General features: G+C 40.9%; 1 protein-coding gene across 1 annotated transcript in view; it reads left to right on the forward strand.

The window, feature by feature from the left end:
• Window positions 1–285: 285 nt before the first annotated feature.
• The window catches only part of MYLK3 (myosin light chain kinase 3), a 21545-nt gene continuing 4438 nt past the window's right edge, over window positions 286–17392 (forward strand). Inside the window, exons 1-11 of the mRNA XM_009581215.1 lie at window positions 286–798; window positions 4320–4410; window positions 5707–5841; window positions 5941–6145; window positions 9016–9587; window positions 11378–11483; window positions 12616–12709; window positions 13027–13136; window positions 14412–14553; window positions 15628–15698; window positions 17180–17308. Coding sequence (XP_009579510.1) covers window positions 286–798; window positions 4320–4410; window positions 5707–5841; window positions 5941–6145; window positions 9016–9587; window positions 11378–11483; window positions 12616–12709; window positions 13027–13136; window positions 14412–14553; window positions 15628–15698; window positions 17180–17308 — 2168 coding nt within the window. The remainder of the gene's footprint in view (window positions 799–4319; window positions 4411–5706; window positions 5842–5940; window positions 6146–9015; window positions 9588–11377; window positions 11484–12615; window positions 12710–13026; window positions 13137–14411; window positions 14554–15627; window positions 15699–17179; window positions 17309–17392) is intronic.

The raw sequence follows: 17392 nt of genomic DNA on the forward strand, positions 1-17392 counted from the left end.
CTCGAGAAAGAATTTTAAATGGTTTTGTGACGTCAAGGAGGCCCACGAAAATATAGTCTGGTGCCAAATTACCTCCATCATTGAAAGCACACAGTAAGAAATAGATAACACAGAAATAAATCTTTTGTGCAGTAGCTATCTCATGATACGCTCCAGCGACTCCAATAAGTGAAGTTGTCTGGTATAGGAATAGCTAAAGAAGATGAACTTTCAGACCCTCATTTTCTAATTTACGATTAATGAAAAGCCAACCTAATCTATCTGACGTCCCGCTGTCTGGACACAATGTCTGCAGGTAGCTTGGACCTTGCAGAGGGAAATGCCCTGACAAAGTTACAGCCTACAAAAGTGAACAATTTAAGTATGATGGACAAAAAACTGAATCTCTTGAATGAAAAGATGGACAAACTGTTGCATTTCCAAGAAGATCTGACAGGCAAACTGCAGCGAGTTAACAAAGGCATTGATGATGTAGAAAAAGGCATTAACAAGCTCACAGTATCCCGAGCAGCTCCTGATGAGACAGATGCAATGAAAAAAGGCCTAAAGGTTTCAGAGAGCACTCACCAGCCTGATATCCAGAGCATATGCTCGGAAGTGTTGAAATTGATGAAAGCTGCTCAGCTAGATGCCTCGAAGCATAAGGAGAGGTTGGCAAAGATAGAGAAAAGGGTTGATGCACTGGATAAAGTTATTACATTCGTGGGAGAAGTATTAAAAAATTCTAAAGTAGTGGATTTTATTCTCAAAGGCATTGTGCCCTGGAAGAAGGGGAGTCTGCTGGAAATCCTGGTTGAGGTTGGTTTTGTTTTACTATTCTTCATATTTTTCTTTATGACGTAGCAGGCTTTAGGCTCTCCTGCTGATTTCTTGCATAATGTATAACTCAGGTTTTCCTTTCAGTATTGCTGTTACAGGTTACTGCTGTGACCTTCGAATTGCAAGGCTCTTAAGGCAGACACCAAGGCTCAAAACATGCCTTGCGGTCTTATGTCTGAGGTTCCCAAAGTGTGCCAGGCAATCCTGTAACTCCTCTATGAGGAGTAGATTGCTACTGTAAAGGAAAATTCAGCTTCTACCAGTGCTCGAAGATCAGCAACGTCATTCAAGTGAGTGGCTGAATTGAGGCCCCAGTGAAAAGTCTGAGTACTGGAAGCATTTTTTGTTGGAAGAAGCTTCTGTTTTCTTGATTGATCATGAATTCTGAACACAACACCAGTTACTAAAACCTGTGCTGACTTATGGTCACATTACTGAGCAGATTTACATGTCCGTAGACATCTAAGTTGTCTTTAGCTACATCTTTGTGATGAAACTGTGACTTTATCAACTCCATCAACATTGTTCACTCCTCAGATCAAATAGTTCTTGTGTTTGCAAGTTCCTAGACATCAATTCCTAAGTATTTCTTAATTATTGAGGGCAATGAGGGAGGAACAGACAAGACTGGTGCGTAGTTGATATCGTGTTTTGGAATCGATTAACCTTGTTTTTAAAAGTTACAGGCATCTGGAATTAGTTTTGGTGAATGGGAGTTCTCAGTTTTCACTATGGCTTGTATCCCACAGTGCTGAGGAAGAGGGGAAAACTGCAAGAGCTGGAATAGGTTTGTTCATTCCAAGAATCTCCTTGTATGTGGAGGTGTGATTACACTAAGGAGAGCTTAGCTCAAATGCAAATGTCCATTTGTATCTTAATCCAAATATTTTTCACCAAAACTGTAAAATGTTTTGGTGGAAGGTACATCTAAACTTCTACAAGAGCAGGGCAATGCTAGATGCTAGCGTACCTTTTCAGGCTTTCCGAGTGCTCTCCTGGTCTCCCTTTTTAAGTGCCAGAGGCTGACAAGTGAGCTAGACTGTTAGGAGACAGAAGAATTTATAGAGTTTCCATTAGTATTGAGAACAATAGGTATCAATCTAATTCTGGATAGAGGTGAAGCTTGTACTTGCTTGCAGTTCCAATTTCAGTTCTACAGATTTTTGGAGAAATGGAAAAGTTTGATACGTTTTGGTTAAAGCTGCATTGTTACAAGTTACTGCCTGCAGTCGCTGCAAAATGCCTGGAGGCAGATCCAGTCCTCTGCAGGATTTACACCTTGAACTGAACTGACAGTGCATGGTATGGCAATGGCCAGGTGAAGGTGAATATAAAGATGAGAAACTAATTTAATTTCCAGATTGTCAGTTTCTAAGTGAAAAGAGCAGTAAGGAGGGCTGTAAATAAAGGGAGGAGATGTGAGGGATACTGGAGGAATGTTTCACATGGAATACTGAAATATACTGTTGGGATTAGTTGTCAACTAGCCATCTAGCATACTGTTGGGATTAGTTGTCAACTAGCCATTATGCACTGCCTCCTCATCAGTGTTTGCAGAAGAGGAGATTGAAGGAGGTCAGAACTTCATCCAAGTTTTATGGCTAGGTGGACAGAGACTGAGAGGTGAAATGACCTGCTGTTGGTGACCTGATGGACTAGGATGGGAGGTCTCTGCCCTAGGCTCTAACCACTGCCTCGGTTGTAGAACAGGCAATGTGTGTTGGGCAAGCGGAGAGTCTTACGACTAACCCGTTTTGCAATATGGCCATCATTGTTCTCCTTTTTTGTTTCTGGTCATGCAAAATTTTTGAAATTGGAGCATAAGGTCAGTTATAAGACCTTAAGATATGCCTATACTTTGATCACAGGCTGCTGAGTGATATTTGAACTAGGCTTGAATTAGTGAGGTAGCATATATATGTGACCTAGCTGGGGTAATGTGGGGCAACGCACGAGCGAATTTAAAAACAAATTGGCTTGTGCTGAGCCATGTGTTAACTTTGGTCTAGTTTTTGCAGCCTGTTTTGTGACAGCGGTATAGACGTGTCCAAAGAGCTCCACCGTTGCACGGGGGTTGCACACAAAAGGAATTTGCTACCTGCTTGGTTCTGTTTTCCAACCTTTGCTGTTTTGTAACAGCGTGCTGCTTATCATGGAGCTGGCTTAGTGCAAGGTTACTCAGTATGGGGATGGGAGTGGGGAGGTCATGTTTTCGTTTCTGAGTGAAGCTGTTTGTTGATAGTATGATAGCATTCCAGGGATGCCATGGGAATGCTTGTGGAAGAAGTTTTGTGGGGTTGGAGTCAAATCAATAAAAGACTGTGAATTGAGCTTCATAGGATCCAAACCTCTAACTTCTTATTTAAAAAAACAGATGGAAAAACCCATCAGCATTAAACTGTCACTTATCCAAGGCTTTCTTTGCATGTAGGATTTTGCAAGAATAATGTTCCCCCTGGTCATTGTTGCAGGTTTGCTTAGAGCTGTAATAAAAATGGTAATGATTTTCTACTACTTTTATTCTTTGGGTGTTTTGTTTTTTGGGAAGCTGGGGGGAAGGAGGGGGCTCTGTTTTGGAATCCATATGAATTGGATTCCATGAGCATGAAAAACTTAATCCTTAACCGCTTTTACTAACAGATGAAGGGGGCGATTTGCAGCAGTCTTGTAATCAGTTATCTGCAGAAATATTTTAAATGTTGCTTATTTGCTTGTACAAATAAGAATAAGAGTCTGCTCATCACTAGATTTTAACTATATGCCAACCAAGAAGTATGTTATGCCTTTTCCTATTTTTGTGTACTGCTTTTTGCTAAATATTAGTTATTTAGTTTTAATTTGATTACAAATGTATTGCTGTGTAAGGTGTTTAGTGGTGCTATTACAAAATATCCCTCCTCTGTGCTTTCTTAACTGGAGGAAGAAATTTGCTTAAAAATAAAAATCCACTGCTAAAAGACAATAAGTCTGTTTTTAACCATGGCAAAGGTGACATGCGTAATGTCAAGTATATACACAAGAGTTACCATAAAGCTAGAGGCTCCTTTTTGGTATCACCTCTATCACAGCTCAAATCATGAATCTTTAGATGCCTTGAGACAAATATGTTAACAATAACTTCAGAGTCATTCTTTATCTTTCAGTCACCAGCCAAAAAGCAACAGAAATACATTATCATTTATTTTTCTAATCTCTCTCTTATGTTTCATATGTCACGGTTTTTAAGCAATGTGAGTAAAGATGACAGGAGGCAAAATCTCTGACAGTCAAAATTTTGGAAAGCAGCGAGCTAATGTATTATTCTGTGTCATCTTGTTTTAGAAGTATGCCTGTCTGCAAAAGCAGGGAGAGACTGGAAGACGGGAGTAAAAAAATCAGAAGATCAGAGGTGTTCGTGTCCATTTTACGGAGTCTGAATATCTACATAGTTGGAGAAATCCAGTGGGAAATAAACGCTCTTGGCCATAACTGTTACATTTGTGTTTCCCTGTCATTTTTAGGCCAAAGATAAGCCTGAGGAGAGTGGTGCAAAACCTAAGCATGTGCTTAGTAGCAGAGGAACCCAAACTGAAAGCAAGAAGCCTCTGGAAGGTATGTATCACTCCAGGCATGCTACAAGATTTGACTCTAGAATGTGCAGCAGACAAACTGGAAATTAATAGCCTGCTATTTCCCACTACCTGAATTACTCAAATGTAACTGAGTAACTTTGTCCACCAGTACTGGGAAAGTAGAGAAGTTCTCACCTCCTCCACAAGAACATCTGTCCCCCAGATCAAACTCTACAAAACCCTAGAAGATAAAGAAAATAAAAGCAGCACCTTTGTTTGGCTGCACAGATTTTTTTGCTTTGAAATTACAGTGAGATGAATTGAGAGAGCAGTACTTGTTTGGAGATACCACGAAGGTAGTGGCAATATCACGTAGCAAACCTAAAAATTCTTTTCCCATAACACATCTGAACCAGCCCTCTCTCCTCCCCCTCTCTGAGACAGTGTTGACATTGGGAATATCTTTTTATCATCAGCAAGTTTCATTGCCATGTCAGGTCTCGATTCCTGTTTAGGATGCATCTGTCAGGGCATTGCCCTGTTGCATTCATTATTAGTGCCTGTGGGGTTGCAACAGGGGTGAACGTGATGTTGAGCAGGCCTTGTCATGCTGTTGTCTTCACAAATTGTCAGTGAATCCTTTGAATTATGGACGATCCCCTTTTTAGCTTCATCATTTAGGAAGTGACAAAAATAAAGTAGGCAGTTGGTCACAATTCTGACTCAAAAGCAACTCAGGGTTGCAATCTAATCTCAATAGCTGGTGACTATGTGCTGAACCCTGAAAGAAGTTACCCTAGAAATTTCCACTGTTAATATTCACAACCATTGTCATGAGAAGGGGCTCAAGAACCTTCTTGTCCTTTTGTGGAAGATGCAAGAGGCGCTGTCTCAAGCCCCAGCATCCCTTGGAGTCTTGCTCCATGCATTTCTGCTGCTCTCATCAGGTAGAGGGTGTACCGGGTTTAGGAGGGTCCTGGATGGGTCTGCAGTGCCTGAACTACCTGTTACATTTGCCCATAGAGTGATTTCAGATTTGAAAAGCAGTGAGCTGAGCCTTGCAGGTTTTTGTTTGCTTTATGGAAATCCAAGTTCAATCTGTAACACTGCTGGAAAGCAAGCAGGGCAGTTAAACATCTAAGTAAGCCAATGAGCATTAATAATGGCTGTCTCAAGCCTGCTGGTGTAAGGATTTTAAACCTTTCAGGGGGTTTCTTGCTACTTTTCAGATGTACGTAGCTGCGTAGGTTATTTCGAATGGTGGGTTACTTTACTCCCTCTCTGTTTTGCTGTCACTTTTGTCAAGGGTAGTTTATTAATGGCTTGTTTTATTCAGAGACAAAAAGTGGGAAAAAGCTGGATGAAAACAAGGGAGCATGTGAGAAGGTGAATGCTTCTAGTGCTGGAGCCCACAAAGCTGACTCCAGACCCCAAGCTAAAGAGAGGACGGTGCAGCAGCAAGCAGTAGAAGGTGCTGGCAAAACACACAGCTCCAAGATCTGTCAACAGCAAAAGGACGTTGCTGTCAAAGCTTTGAATCAACACAATGGTCTTCCCTTCGTAAATCAAGATCATGTAGGCAACCAAAATGTTCCTTCTAAAGCACACGATAAGGACAGTGTCCCACACCTGGATGAGTGCCACAGGCAGCTTGTTCGTCAGAAACTCAGAGAGAATGAAAACAAACCTCCATCGTCAAGTGCGGCATCCCGGGAAGCTGTGCCCTCCACATCCCAGGCTATATCTGACACCGGCTGTGAAGTGACACATACCAGGTAATGGCCTCGTTGGTAGCTTTCTGTGTGATCTGAAACCATTTCATGTGTTAGAAGGAAAAAAAGGAAAGCCAGGTCATTAAAGGAGGCAGCTCCTGCTGAGGTATGATCCAGGGGAGAAAAAGCCACGCTAGGACAGGAGCCGTGAAACCTTAACAAATGGTTAAGGGAAAAAACTCAAAGCAGCAAGAGCCCTGTGGAAATTTCTGTGAAGCCGAGGAGTCAGAAGGCTAGACGTATGGGAGATTTTTTACATGATCAGGGCTTCTGCGAATTAGAGATAGAAAGGTGACCGCCCCAGTACAGCTCAAGTAGTTGGACATGTATAAACCACTCACTCCTTTCCAACTCCTCTGTTTCTATAACCGTGGGGGTGAAAGGAATTTGAGATATTTACTAGTATATGACAAAACCAAACAACTTGTTTCGTTTGCTGTCCTCGGTGTTTTTGTGGGCTTTTTTTATGCCTGGGTCACCTAAAGATATGACCAAATCGTTCATTTATTAATCTCTACTAGCCCAATCTTTTCCTTATATAGGTGTTTTGTAATATGTCTTTCATAATCCATTTCCTTTAGAATTATTTATTTAGGATTTAATTTTAATTCCATTCATTTAAATTAAAAAAACCCACACAACAAAAACCCACAACCAAAAAACTGCTACCAAGCAAACCTCAATGGATGGAAATTCTGTGGCAAATTTTAACTGCCATGCCTTCTCCGACTGGATATGAAGTTGTTTTTATATATGGGTATGTGTGATAGACACACACATACATATATATACACACACACACACATATATATGTATGTTATTTTGTGTGTGGAATTTCCCCATTGCTCATGTGTACAAATCCATGTCTGAAGCCCAGGCAAGAACATGACACTACTTCTGTGTATGCATACTTTAATTTGAAAACTTTGAATTTGTAGCAGTACTTGTGAATATAGGGTGGACACTTAAATCTTTCTGTGCAATGGGTAAGTGTCTGCGGGGATTACAGGGCTCTTTTTTAAAAAAAAAAAAGTGAATGAAGACTAAATTACCAAAATGAGTGGAAGTTGTCTTGATGTCAGCACACAGGCTTCACGAGGGAAAGGGCTCATGGCGAAGGCTGGCACACTGGGATGTTTTTCTCCTAAGAGGCTGAGTGTAAGAATGTGACAGGAGAAAGTAGAAGCTTTCACTACTGCGGCCTCTTTTCAAACATTCGGGAACAACTTTGTATACAGTTTATAGACATTGTTACCTCCAAATTGATGGCTGTAATAACACCAAGAGGGACCTCCCTGTATTTTCCCTGTGGGTTTTAGGCTCCGGCCGGTGAGCCCTGGGCACTGTGCTTCAACAGCTGGAGCGGGTGGGTCCCAGCTGCCTGCCGGAGCGCTGCCTCGGAGGCTCCGCCTGTGCCCTACTTCGAGGATGGCTCAAGGTTTTTGTGGAGCAGTGGAGGAACAGTTGCTGTTACCCCTTGGAAGCCAGTGCTGGTGGTTCGTGATGTGCCGGGCGGTGAACTTTGGAGATGGGCAGCAGCTGGCTGGTTTGGACAGGCGGGTGTCTGAGCCCCAAAGACTTTGGTTTGGGGAGGGCAGAACCTAGAGTAAATCCCAGGGGAAGCTGCAGCCTTCCTGCACAGGCTACCTATTATGCTTTTGTGTGTGAAGTCACATGAGGGTGGTAAATGCCTCTCTAAAATGAATGCAACTTTTAATGAAGTCTGCAAGCCCACGCAGAAGCGTCAAAAGAACATTGTGTTCCCCTGCTTGGAGAAATGCCCAAGAGTCCTGCCGAGTTCAGGCTTGTCTAGATAGCAGTGGAAGTGTTTGCTCAGAGCGGTGTTCGGCTGCTCTGATAGCTCACTCCAGTGCAGCGTAGATTCATAGCACAGCGCAAGGGTGTTAAAGGTGCTGAAAATGAGAAGCGTCAGACTCTTGTTATGCAAAAGCAGAAACATTTTCTTTTATAACATCTTTTGTAATAAGGCTGCTCCACTGAAAGAGGCAATAACTTTTGTGAAAATGAGGTACGTTCTCTCCTAGACATCAAAAATTTTCTTTACTTGCTGTTGTACAAAATCCACTTTACAACTTCACAATTTTCAATTTGGCCTCACTGATATCAGACTGTGTGCTCATGACAGTTGGAGCAGTAACAATTGACTGAAAAATCATCACACAAATGTCTTTGACGGATTTTAGGAGCATAGAGAATTGGTTTTAACCCATATTCTTTTTAGACAACACAAGAGGAAAAAAAATTATTAAACTTTTCCAGTAACTAGAATGCCAAGGAAAAGAGTATTGATGGAATGAAGGAATTTATGAAAGTTACATTTTTAACAGAAAGCTGTGGAAAGAATGCTATCCCATCAGAAGACACAAACACAGATGTTTGAGTGTGCAAGTCAGCCAGCAGGAAGAGGACCGGGATGGATGCAAACCTTTGGATTTGTAGAGCCATATGAACAGCCAGTCATTTAGATAATCGGCCTGTAATTTGTGAAGGCAATCACTATTCCCACCCCCCACCCCCGCCCAGATGAGTGGTATTTTATTAGACTAACTGCAATAGTTGCAAAAAGTGGGTAAGCTTTCAAATGTGGGACTAACACTGTGCAGTGTGAGACATTTTGTGTTCAGCAGAAGGCAGGCATATACACAGATGAGGACACAGAAAAAGCATCAGCATGCTTTGTGGTGCTCTTCCTGTAGTGGTGTGAATATTTCCTAAGAGGATTGATACAGTTAGATTTCTTTAATACTGTAGAAATCTGTGGTTTCAGAACCTTATAGATTCCACCCCCCCTCCCCCAAAGTTACAAAAGCAAGGCTAGTCATCTGCATAAATGTCAACTGTTTGCTCTGCAGGATATCCATCAATGTACATATGACTGAAACGAAAGAAAAGATTGAGAAGACCAAGGAAGGAAACTTAAATGATCACAGAAGTAAAAGTCCCAAAGTAAAATCCCCATCCTCCACACCAGCAGAAGTGGAAGGAGTCAAACAGCTGCCTGACAAATTAAAACTTCAACAGAGTCCTAAAAACATCAGCTCTGAGCCAAAACAAGAAGTGAAAGGGGACAATAAGCGAAATGAACTTGCACCTCAAACAGGGAAGCAACAGCCATTACTGAGCAAGCCCAAACCAGGTAAAAAGGCTGAAGAGAAATCAGAATTAAAATGCAAGCCCATAACCTCACAGAATACCTCTGCAAAGGAGCCTACGAAAGATCTGGGGGTAGAAATGAAAATCCATCAAGAAGCAGCAAAAGCAGAAGAATCCCCGACAGATACCAACTCTGAGAGGAGAGAATCTGAGTCTGCATCTTCAGGGGGAAGTGAAAATGATGCTCGTCAGTGTACAGGAATGGCACCAGAGAAGACTAAGTCATTGAAAGCTAGCAAAGAGCTTCCCACAGAGGATGAAATGATCATCGGTAAGTTGCTCGCAGTTACTCTCGGAAAATTTTTACATTGAGGATTTTGTGCTACTCATGTGTGTTATATATACAGTAATAGCTGGAGCAGTGCTCAGTAGACCACCTGTGTCTTACAGTTCAAGAGCATTTTGCCATGGGTACCTTTGGCTGTGTAAATAACAAGTGAATTAACATTTGTACAAATCCTTTAAATAGTAATTTTCCTTTTAAAGTGTGTTTTGGGGAAAAAAGTTCCTTTAAAATAAAATCGGGTGAAGTATATGTGTGATCAGAAGTATGAGTAATTTTGAAAAAATCCATTTTCTTAAATTAAGCATTTATTCCTTAAGATAGAGTATGCAAACCAGGTATTCTTTAGCAACTATGGACTGAAGATCCAGAGGGCAGCAAAATATGCAGGAAGAGTTATCTTGCTGTGGTCTTTGTTGTGTTATTGGCCATAGATCTCGATTACTGTGTGAACACTTGATTGCATTGTTTCAGGGAGTAGACTCTCCTGGCAGCATGAATATGTATATGTCCCAGAACGTACGTACATGGGTAGATGCCCTGACCTGGATCTGGCTTTCTCAGCAGTGGCTGGAGATGAGTTGAATACGTGTTAAATTGCAGCCCAAGATATCTGGAAATTAATTTTAAAATCGCTTTGAATGGGGGACACCAAAAGTGGGTTTATGGAAGATTTACCCTAGAAAAACTTGGATGTTAAATGTATCATGGCTAACTGATTTACCTTCCCACAAACTGATTAAACTTAATAGTTGTAATGTTTGCAGCTTTAGCTTGGACATTGTCTGCAAAAATCTTGCTGCTACGAGCAACTTCCTGAGTTTACCAATAACTGTCATCGTCTATCAGTGCTGTGTATTTGTGCTGGTCTTTCCAGCTGCCATATAATGATTAAAAGAAGATAAAGTGTAATTTTTTTCAAACTTCCAGGTATTTTTTTCAGGTGACCTCTTCTGTTAATGCATAAACTAAGATGTTGATCTTCTAAAGGTGTCCAGTGAGTTTACTGTGTTAAAAACCACAAGGTTGAGATTCAGGAGGTGGGATCCTGTTCTCAGTTCTGGGCCTTTGTTCTTCATCTGCAAAAGGGTGTTAGCAGTAGCAGCCCCTCACTCGAAGCAACAGAGAGATTTTAGGTATTTTCAGCACCTCCCTCCTTATGGCTAGCTGCAAATGCAATGGTTATTTTACTTGCATGCCACTCTAAAAATAGTGAAGGAATCGCATGCTTAATGTTATCCAGATACTTCAGTGCTTGCCTGAATTCCAGCAGAAGACAAAATGGTGGCGTGGTAGAGGAACACAAAGCAAAGAGGAAAGATGGGAGAGAGGGTAGTGCACTTTATATTAAAGTTCTGGTTTGAGTGTTTGCATGAGCAGCGTATCGGCAGCAGACAGAGGCTGGCTTGTCCGGGCGTTCATGTTGGCCCCCAGTGTTTCCCCCTTAGAGCCCCACAGCCTCCGAAGCGCTGAGGTAGGGGAGGAGCTGTGTGTGCACGTTTGTGGTCCCGGCTCTGTGTCGGCAATGCCTGTCTGACAAACTGGGTTCATCCCTCGAGGAACAGTGATGCTGAAGCTGGGGGAGCACAAGAGTATGGTTTTGTGGAGTGGTGGATACTGGGAGCACAGAAGGCAGTTGAGGCTTTTCATTACACTTAGCAAACATAACAAGGTGACGTGCATATCCTGTGGATTGAAATCATTGGTGTGAGGGAAGTGAAATTGAGTGCAGTGATGTGTGCAGAAACATCTCAATGACCAGTTTGTCTCTTCTTTAGATGACAGCCCTTCTCCTCCGGCTCCTTTTGAACATCGCATAGTGAGTGTCAAGCAAACAGAGGTTACAACGTGCTACTTGGTGTGTCGTCATGAAGTACTGGGGGGGTAAGTCTCCCCGTCCCTAATGCTGTACTACTGTTGGTGGCTAAGGCAAGGAGAAATACAGTTAGCTGGAGAGCTAGAGCTGTCTTCTTCAGATGGCTCCAAGGTGTGCATGGATGAGGCATCTACAAGCTCGCTGCAGCCAGAGTGAGCAGGCTCATCCCTGAGGCCTTCTGGGCTATCGTAGTTGCTGGGCTCCTTGTATCAACCTTCTGTTGATTTTGGGGTGTGTGGGGGGGGTGTCCCTTACATGACTGGTTTCTGCCCCAGTTCCATTTTCAGACACCTGACTGTGATCTTGGATGACTGGTTTTTGCATTTGTTATAATAATCCTGGCTACAGCTCGTGTCATGAGAAAAACCTGTAACCTTCAGGCAGACAGATTGAGAGCATTTGGAGTCAGCAAAGCCCATTAGGTCAGGCAGCTTCCAAAATCTTTTTTCCATGCTGAACTGCACGTTAAAGAAAACTAAGGGAGAAGTTGTTATTATTTTGACCTTACATTTAGTTTTCACTCATAGGAAGTCTGCAGCTGCTTCAGCCTTTGTATTCCTGTATCCTTACTTATCTGACAAGAAGGTTTGATTTACAGGCTGATCCGAGTACAAATATGGCTTAATAAGTATAAGCCTGATGATGCAATAGCAGAAAGATGGTGTTTAGAAATCATCTCAAGGGGCATTAACGTATCTGGGTGACATGGGGGAGAATTTACAACACGCAAGAAATGCAGTCTGTGGAGTGGCTACAGTTACTGGTTTTATAGTCATTTAAAAAGTTATGAGATCAGGACAGAAATATCCTTGTTAATATACCCACTGCCGCATCACTGAAGGACAGCAAGCGGGTACAGTTACAGAACCGAAAAAGAATATCATCAGGTCATCATACCACAGTGAAATGTAGTAATATGAAGGGGGCATAATATTTTAATGTAAGCATCGAACAACTGGCTGGAAAGATAAAACTAATCCTTCATAAGCTGAGAGAAAGAGGAGATTCATGCTGCTGGCCACCTGATTCTGTTCACTTTGTACTGTGCTATTTTTAATCAACGATAAGAATAGTTGTATGAAAAGTTTCTGGGGTGAGCTGTGTTAAGCCAGTTTCCCATCTTTTGTTTGGTATCAACAGGGGGCGTTTTGGGCAAGTTCACAAGTGCACGGAAATATCAACTGGTCTCAACCTGGCAGCCAAAATCATAAAAGTGAAAGGAGCAAAAGAGAGGGTAACTATGTTGCTGTGAACCCAAGTGAGCACACTCTAAACCTGGCCTTATTGCAAGCACCTTAACACCACTGCCCTGAGTCAGCCCATAAGAGGCAACTTGTCATTGAGTAGTATCAAATACCCTAAAATCTTAGTAAGTAGCAGCCTGGACTTTATATGACTGTTTGTCATCTCCCGTATGTGTGATTAAACCTTCTGTACGCTTGAGACCTGTGGTATAGCTGTTACTGGGTTTTACAAACAATTGTATTTGAATATATTGGAATTTAAGGAGCATATTTTGCTCATTTTTTGTTAATTTATTGTTTTTTTCAGGAGGAAGTAAAAAATGAAATTAACGTCATGAACCAATTAAATCACGTGAATCTGATCCAGCTTTATGATGCTTTTGAAGCCAAAAATAATATCACTCTGATCATGGAATAGTAAGTTTAAATGATCTCAGGAATTGTCAGATGTTTGGGTTTTCTCAGGTCACTAAAGGAAATAGGGAGTGATAATTCTGAGGTGTGAAGAAGACTTGGGTGGTTTCCCAGCTTGAGAGAGTTGATTTCACTGTCAGAAGGAAAAAAAAAAAAGTGTTTCAAAGGGCATTTCTTCAAAATATATATTTGGCAAGATTGCAGTTTAAACAAATGGTAAGAGGGGCAGCTATCTTCAAGAGTATGAACGAAATTACAAGATTGTTAATGAACTTCACTATGGTTCATTTTTCATTTAAGTTTAACTTACAGGCCCCAACATGGTCCCTAGCTACCAAATTACATAAAAGTGTGGTGGGTAAGTAAAATCTCATATTAGGGAGAGAGTGAAGGTGAGAGACCCAGACAAGAGGAGGAGTGAGGTGTTTCAAGTAGAATTAGAAAAGGCATGGAGAAGGTAGGAAGGTGATTAATTATAAGCATGGTCTGCCTCCTTTGAATAATTTTAGGATTAATAGAAATGCCTCCCCATTTGAAGCTAAATAAGAATTTTGATCTATATCAAATATGGAATTCACAAAAGGGAGATTTCATGATGTACACCTGCTGCCTTTTCTGTCTAGTGGCATATTGCTTTACAAAAACCTGAAGTTTTATAACCTAAAAACTGAGTTTCTGCTACAGAACTAATTGTTAATGACATGAAGGAAAAAAGAATACAAAATGAAATAGCAAATATAAATATGATAAGACATTTAAAATGTGTATATTGAAATTAATATCTGAAGTTTTTACCTTGCAGAACCTTGTCAGAGCTATATGTCTGATGTAATTTTCTCTTAATTTTTGTGCAGAATTAAGTCCAATTGTCAGCTCACGTAAAATAACTTTCAGTTTGAGAAGTTTCATTCAGTAAATTTTATAGGTTGAAGACTTATTTTCTCTAGACTAATAAGATAAGAGAAGAATAGATACTTTGGTACTCCCTGTAGGTTCTTCAGGTCCCCATCGGATCACCAGGTCGTGTGGGTTTGGGTTTGACATATATCCCCCCCCAAATGTTAGCGCCAACTTTTCCATTTTTTAATTTAGATTGATACTTAATTTAACGCTCAGAAATAAGTCTCTTGAAGTCATTGAGACTACTGATACACTTTGTATTGGATGTATTGTTAGGACCCTTGCTAAATTAGAGAGCCTAAGTTCCCAACTTGGAAATAAATTGAGCTAATGAGGAATTTTAGTGTTTTTTAACACTTTTCTATGTCAAAATTTTAGTCTTGATGGTGGTGAATTATTTGACCGGATCACAGATGAAAACTACAATCTAACTGAGTTGGATGCAATCCTATTTACCAAACAGATTTGTGAAGGAGTCCACTACTTGCACCAGCATTATATTCTCCATTTAGATCTGAAGGTCAGTAGTTCATACTCTCCGCTCTTTAGCAATGCTAGGCTTTGGACCACCACAGAGTCTCTAATTACAAGTGTCATTTCTCATTTCACGGACTTATGTCATGAAGAAATAGACTTACTTAATTCAATAGCCACAATGAATGGAGCTCTAGAGATTCATTACTTTTTTTTCAATGTCTATTTGGTAGCTTGCTTAGAATAGTGACGTGAACAGGATTCTGTGCTTTTGCCTCTCTTAAATCAGCAGCTTTTCATTCTGTGTGGAATTAAACAATGCCCTTTTGTCATCAATGAAAAAAAACACACACCAAAACCTCTTTGACTAGAAATGCCCGCAGTCTTCCCTCCACTTCCCCCTACCCCGCTGTGTCTATGTTCAAATACCTACTCAATCATTTTCCTATTGTCTGTACTTTTTACTGCCTGGAACTGAACTGCAGTAGAATGACAATATTTTCTTAATGGCCCCTTAATAACTGATCTTTTTGAACAGAAATACCAACTGATTTTTTTTTTTTCCTGCTTGTTTATACAGCGTCTTACACAAATGATATTAGACCTGGTTGGCCTGTAGACAGTTCTGCAGTTGTAAAAAGTTTGGACACCAGCATCCCCCCCCATCCCCACCTTGAAAAATATTCTCATTGGAAGAAACAAATTTTTGCCTTTGTGGGCAAACCAAAGGATGCATTTGACATGTTTCTTGTGGGTTTTTATGGAGTTACTTTTATACTTAAGAAGTAAATCCAGTGGGTAAGCCTCAACCATCAGACTGACTCTACCGTTTTACACAGGGGGCCCTTTCCATTGCAAAATCTATTTGTCATCTATGGTGAAATATAGGAATATTGTTATGCAGGAACAGAAGTTAAACTTCCTTATGGGACGTCCAAAACCAAACCTTTCACTAACGCAGTATGCCAGTCAAATACTTCTCTCCCATGATAGGAATAGAAGGAAAAGTATTATACTGAAAATTATCATTAAAATCTCTGAGATTTTTATACTTTTCTGCTAGATCTCTCTCTCAAACAGTCATACATTTAACTCAAAATACCCTCTTCTCTTTTTGTAGCCTGAAAACATACTATGTGTAAATCACACAGGAAACCAGATTAAAATTATTGACTTTGGATTAGCAAGGAGGTAAGAGAGTTCAGTTATGAGTTTATTTTAAAAACCAAAACCAAAACAAACCCACAAACCTCTGACGTGTTTTTGGTAGTTCTTGGGGTTTTGTAAATGCATTTTGGTGGCTCTAAAGAAATTCCGCTATGTGAATGAGCTAAGTATTATGCTGCTGCAGGCGTGAGTTTTCTGCTGTGTGCATTAATTATCTAATTACTTTTTCAAATAACATTTCTGTTGGATAAAGCTATACTGCTGTTCTAATTTTCTCAAAATGATTCCCCATGTAGAGCTTTTACTCTAGGGACTCCATGAAGGCTCTCAGACTTCCTGACTGCTGGGTTTTATTGTGCAGGTTCTAGTTGTGGAAATTATCTGTGAAACTCTTTATGTTGATAAGTTGATTGAAGGAAAAAAAAAGAAAAAAAAAAAAGCACGTTTGAGCCATCCCATGTGAAACAGGAAACCCTCAGAGAAATACGGACTCTTCTCCATTCTTTTACTTTGCTCGCGTGAGTTTGTTAAAGGAAAGCTGTGCGAGCATGAGTCAATTCCCCTAGAATAAAAAGGAATGACTCCTGTTAGTATAACAGTAAGAAAAACAGCATTTCTCTGTTTCTTTTCTAAACCCTTTGAGGCTTTTCTTAAGCCAAAACCTGCTACATTCATGCATATATGTACCTACGTGTGTGTATGTAAGTATCTGTCCAAGGGCTTTTTTGTTTTAGAAGTATTTTATGAAAACAGAAATGGATACACTGAGTTGTTGGTTTTTTGTGTTTTGTTTTGTTTTTAAATTGGGAGGGCAAAGATGCAAACTTCTACTGAAGCAGTTTTGAAAACAGTATCTTCCAGGAAAGAGAGATGTAAAAGCGATGCTTTAATGGTTTGTGCTGTCTGTACACAGATGTAACTCCAGCTGCAATCAGTGACAATTATTACTGGTTCAGTTTTGTAACCTTTTCCTTTTAAGCAATAGAACAGAATCATTTTCTCTCTATATGGGATCACTGTTTCACTTGTTACCAAGCCCCAGTAATCCTCTTCAGAGTCCCACCTTAGCAGTTATATTGTGCTCATATCTGTTATACAGACCTTTATCCTAAGCTGTAGCTGGGTACATCCCATTAAGCAAATGCTCTCAAGCCTGTTTTAATGGAAGCTGCTTTATTTGTTTTATGTTGGACAACATCTGCTGGAAAGCATCCCGTGGAGCCTGGCCCCACTCTGTGGGGGAGCCCTTTGCAGGATTTATTGCCCTTGGTCTTCCTTCTGGTTTTGCTCTGGCAAAGGGATAGCTGATGGTGTATTCACCTGAAGTCACAGCAAAATTCACCCATTTATTTTTTTAAAGACCTTGATGCTGTCCTGATTGCCTGGGTGAGTCTGCTCTGCTTACTCTGCCATACTCGCGTGGCAAAAAGCCATGCCTTGATTTTTATGCGAGATGCGTTCCCCAGCCTGCTCTCAGCAGTGATATCTCTTTCTTTCTGGTAAAGGTACAAACCTCGTGAGAAACTGAAGGTTAATTTTGGAACTCCAGAGTTCTTGGCTCCTGAAGTGGTGAACTATGACTTTGTTTCCTTCCCAACAGACATGTGGAGTGTAGGCGTCATCACATACATGTTGTGAGTAACCCTGTGAGGGGTCGTGGCAATGGCACCAAAGGCTCTGCAAGAGCACGCCAGTGGAGGGTATCTGCAGAGCAGGAA

Source organism: Fulmarus glacialis, unplaced genomic scaffold (assembly GCF_000690835.1).
Source record: "Fulmarus glacialis isolate BGI_N327 unplaced genomic scaffold, ASM69083v1 scaffold28657, whole genome shotgun sequence".
NCBI lineage: Eukaryota > Metazoa > Chordata > Aves > Procellariiformes > Procellariidae > Fulmarus > Fulmarus glacialis.